At 52.2% G+C, this 5,000-nt stretch overlaps 1 protein-coding gene across 7 annotated transcripts in view; it reads right to left on the bottom strand.

Annotated features, from left to right (window-relative positions):
* The window catches only part of dip2ca (disco-interacting protein 2 homolog Ca), a 110,507-nt gene that overhangs the window by 50,037 nt on the left and 55,470 nt on the right, over positions 1-5,000 (bottom strand). For 4 of the 7 annotated variants that reach the window (XM_031583701.2, XM_031583703.2, XM_031583702.2 and 1 more), the window contains 2 exons: positions 4,161-4,412; positions 1,541-1,666 (listed from right to left, as the gene is read on the bottom strand). In XM_031583701.2, the coding sequence (XP_031439561.1) occupies positions 1,541-1,666; positions 4,161-4,412 (378 nt within the window). The remainder of the gene's footprint in view (positions 1-1,540; positions 1,667-4,160; positions 4,413-5,000) is intronic. The other 3 variants (XM_031583704.2, XM_031583707.2, XM_031583706.2) reach the window with 2 other exon arrangements.

The raw sequence follows: 5,000 nt of genomic DNA, 5'->3' as shown, positions 1-5,000 counted from the left end.
CACACACACACACACACACACACACACACACACACACACACACACACACACACACACACACACACACACACACACGGCCTCATGCGTTTATGCTGGCACTAATGTGGTGGAAAAGGAGTTTCCTAAAAGCCTGGAGGGATTCTCAGTGTTTGTTTTTCTTGAAGGACAACAGAACAAGAGAAACTGAACCCTGCCGCAGTAATGAATGTCATCTGTGATGGGGAGCTACCGTTGGCTCTGGGGTGATGAGGAAGCCGCCGCCACTACGCCTGCTAGGGAAGGTTTATGCATACACGACACAAGCCTGCAGGGAAAACAGTGGAAATGCTGGAGATATTTCACAGCCCTTTTAGCATATTCAATGCTGTGCTGTGAGTGGCAGGCGACCCCAAACATCCTGGGTATTATGTACAGTTGATCTATTTTAACACTTCAGATTGCCAATATCATATTTCATTTGTTACTGCATTGTCTATCATGCCCCACATTTAACATTGACTATCATGACCTTACATTCAAATATAATTATCCTTCTAATTATTATTAGAATTCTCGTCGGGGCTACAATGTCTTAGACATCCAGTTAAGATCAGGATTTAAGGTCTTTTTCTGCACAAATGGAGTATTTACTGCAGTCTTCGACCTGCGGACCTGCTTTTTGTTTAGTGACTGGCCCAGCGATTTGATTAGTGTTCCCTCAAACAGAAATTGGCAGTAAACACTGCAATCAATTCACCCTTCAGCACCAGATGCTCCTCTTGAAGTTTGTTTTGGACGTTTGTCTGTCGGTGAACTGCAGATCCCCGATTCAAATGTCACAGCCATCAGCAGCACAGGGCAGAGGAGTCGCTCCATCAAATGTCAAAAGGCCACTCGGCAACACAACATCTCATTTCAACAAACACACTCGCATGCAGGTGGGGTTCGGGAAATTACAGAGGCCGTCGTGCCGCTCTGATTGTGGTGAGGACGTGCTGACTGGCACACACGTCGCCGGGCAGAGCACACACACATATACACACACACACAGACATAAGACGGCACGATGAATGTGGCATCTAAAAGCAGACCCTAAGAACGAAATACGAAACGAAGCGTTTTCTTTGAAATCACCAACATGAAAACATTCCTTTCACAAAACAACCGGCGAACCATCAAAGGGTAGCTTATCACACATAGAACATCTGGATCGAGAAAGGCAACGCGACTACCCGACACACGTTTGCACTAGTCACAGTACAACTAGCCACAATAGCACTGCACATGACATTGACGGCTGACAGCAGCTCCGACACAGAGACACACAGAGACCAGCCCCCGACAGACACCACCACCGCTGCCCCAGGGAGAGGCGCACTTCACAGGCTACACACAGACTTCAACACAGGCCACCTCCAGATGACTGTGGAGGACGGTGGATGGATGGGGGAGAAGAGGGGGGGAGGAGACCGAGGGGCTGGCCGTCACAGAGGGTGGGGAAGGGGAGGAGGGTGGTGGTGCGGTGGGGTGGGGTGGGGTGGTGGGCGTCGGGAATACTGACCATCCGACTCCAAGGGTGGCGGCCAGAGGAGATCGGATCCGAACTCACAGGAGCGCCGCAGCGAGTGGCCATTCTCCGCAACCCCGAGCAGGGTCTTCCTCTTGAGCGAGAGGTGCCCTATAGGCCCTGGGGAAGGGTGGAGGGGAAGGGGGAGGGGAAGGGGGGGGGAGAACCAACCTTAGAGCCATAGAGCCTGGCCCTCAGCTGGGCACACACTACTCAGACAAGTACGGAACCAGAGAAGACATGGGGGAGGGGGGGGGGGGGGGGGGGGGGGGATAGGAGGGAAGGAGAAGGAGAAGGAGAGGGGGGGAGGGTGTGTGTCTCCTAAAAAATGGACTGCCATTTTACAGGTAGGACCAGGGTTTATGGGCACTGGCCCTCTTGCAATGAGGGGGAAGGAGAGAGCGAAGAGGGGGGGGGGGGATAGGAGGGAAGGAGAAGGAGAGGGAGAAGGAGAGGGAGAAGGAGAGGGGGGTGTGTCTCCTAAAAAATGGACTGCCATTTTACAGGTAGGACCAGGGTTTATGGGTCCTCTTGCAATGAGGGGGAAGGAGAGAGAGCGAAGAGGGGATTTGGGTTTCCATCATGAACCAGCTTCCTGTCATGAATGGGCCCTCCACACACACTGGCTTGTCTTCCTGTCACAACTCCCAGAACGCAACAGAAAACAAAAGGCGGGGGTGGGGGGTAGAGGGGGGGTCAATGCGATGAGGACACAGCAGCAGCAGCCTACTACCAGACTATGGACCAGATCATCACTGCAGACCTGGCAGGTGTGCATAGTCAAACTGATGCCCAATGGATGAACATACACCTTTCAAAATCGTCCGCGCCGCCGCAAAACGATTTTTTTCAGGACTGTCGGCACTCTCCGAGGTTGCTTGTCTGCTTTTAGATGGTAGCGTAGCATGGACACACAGTAGGAGAGTGAGTGTGTTAGCGTGTAGCATGGACTCAGGAGAGTGACTGTGTTAGTGAGTGAGTGTGTTAGTGAGTGAGTGTGTTAGTGAGTGAGTGTGTTAGCGTAGCATGGACACACAGTAGGAGAGTGAGTGTGTTAGCGTGTAGCATGGACACACAGGAGAGTGAGTGTGTTAGTGAGTGAGTGTGTTAGTGAGTGAGTGTGTTAGCGTAGCATGGACACAGGAGAGTGAGTGTGTTAGCGTGTAGCATGGACACACAGGAGAGTGAGTGTGTTAGTGTGCACGTGTGTACATGCATATGTGTCTGGGGGGGGGGGGGGGGAGAAGCAAAAAAGGAAACATATCACTGGCTTTTCAGTTACTACTGGGTGCCATAACATTATTGCAGAGTTGCTAATAAAATGCTATCATAACTCTGCCTGCCCTCATACCCTGAGCAGACTGCTAATCAATCCACCATTTCCTGTGGCTCAGTCTGTTTCACTGAACACTCTACGACTCCTCTCTATTTCTCTCTATTTCTCTCTCTCTCTCTCTCTCTCTCTCCTTCTCTCCCTCTCTCTCTCTCCTTCTCTCCAAAGGTGGAGCTGCAGGTTGAGCGCCGGCTTCCTTTCCCCTGCTGTGCAGTCTGTATACACTGCAGGTCAGCCGGTGAGAGATGGATCTAACATCTGTCCAGCTCACTCACTCACTCACTCCTCCTCACACTCCTGCTCTGCCTCCTGCTCATTCAGAATCAACTGTGAACGGTGGCAAGCAAATGTGTGGCACATGCTTGAAATGAATCAACACAATAGTGTGTGCCGTTAGAACCTCCTCAAGGTTAAGGCTGTGTCATTGAGAAAGAGAAATCTGGGGGGGGGGGGGGTGAAACATTTACATTTACATTTAGTCATTTAGCAGACGCTTTTATCCAAAGCGACTTACATATGTGTGACTTACAATGCATACACATTTTACATTTACACTGATGGCACACTGCACATCAGGAGCAATTAGGGGTTCAGTGTCTTGCTCAAGGACGCTTCGACAGGGAATCGAACTAGCAACCTTCTGATTACTAAACGACTTCTCTACCACTGTACCACTGTCGTGAAAGGTTTGGAGCAGAGAGTAGGTGTTCATGTATGGTGTTCGTATAGATATGTTAATGACACACCACATGACCAGGTCCAGGAGCATGGAGGGAGGGATGCAAGAGGCGGCGTACTCAACAGATATAGAACACACACAGAGAGAGAGGTGGACAGGGCGGACACACAGAGAGGACAGACAGGCCAGTGGAGGGAGGACAGAGAGGAGGCGAGGAGCAGAGGAGCAGAGGAGCAGAGGAGGAGAGGAGGAGGAGAGGAGGAGACAAAGGGCGAGGGGAGAGAAGTCAAAAGACAGGGAATGGGGTTTCCTGTAAAGCAGACACTTGAAGAAAGGGAAGAGAGAGGACAGAGTAAAGAGAGAAAGAGAGAGAGAGAGAGAGAGAGAGAGAGAGAGAGAGAGAGAGAGAGAGAGAAAGAGAGAGAGAGAGAGAGAGAGCGAGAGAGGGAGAGAGCGAGTACAGAGAAGGACGTAGCAGTAGTTGCGGTGCTAACAAGGGCAGGTGAGAGAGGAGGAGAAGAGCAGCCAAACAGCAGCAGCAGCAGCAGCAGTAGTCACAGGGAGACAGGAGGTGAAAGTGTTGGAGAAGATTGGTTGACTACCTGATTTACCGACGTGCGTCTGCGCCAGGACGTCGGCCAGCCGGCTGGCGGCCCCGCTGCCCCCGCTCTGCGTGGACGAGGAGGAGGAGGAGGTGGTGGAGCCCTGGTGGATGGCGCGGCTGATCCAGTGCTCCATGCTGACGCTGCCCTGGCTGGAGGTGGGGGTGCCCTCGCCCTGGCCGCCGCCGCCCTCCTCCTCCGAGCCCGAGGACGTGTCTGTCAGGGGGGGCAGAGAGGAGAGAGGAGAGAGGCCTAGTGAGAGTCACTCAGAGCCGCTCAGTTGCCCGGGAGCTGGTGGATATGATGGACACGCACACACACCACACGATGAGACGGGACGACACACACTGACTGGACACGCACACACACACCACGCGATGAGACGGGACGACACACACTGACTGGACACGCACACACACACACCACACGATGAGACGGGACGACACACACTGACTGGACACGCACACACACCACACGATGAGACGGGACGACACACACTGACTGGACACGCGCACACACACCACACGATGAGACGGGACGACACACACTGACTGGACACGCACACACACCACGCGATGAGACGGGACGACACACACTGACTGGCTGTAAACGCCACGTTCACACGAGGCTGGAACCACACGCTACGAGTTCAGAGAAATGAATCACGACTGCTAAAAGTTATTTACATATATACCGTGAGACTGTAATTACTGCCATGAAATATTGGTGAAATATTGCAATCCAAGCATCCAGCTGTCAAATTTTATTAAGCAAATGTGTCAAAAATGTAATATTGCTCTCCTGCTTATTAAATAACTTAAACGGGCTACGCGCTGACAT

Source organism: Clupea harengus, chromosome 17, assembly GCF_900700415.2.
Source record: "Clupea harengus chromosome 17, Ch_v2.0.2, whole genome shotgun sequence".
Classification (NCBI taxonomy): Eukaryota; Metazoa; Chordata; class Actinopteri; order Clupeiformes; family Clupeidae; genus Clupea; species Clupea harengus.
This window is presented reverse-complemented; position numbering and strand designations above follow the sequence as displayed.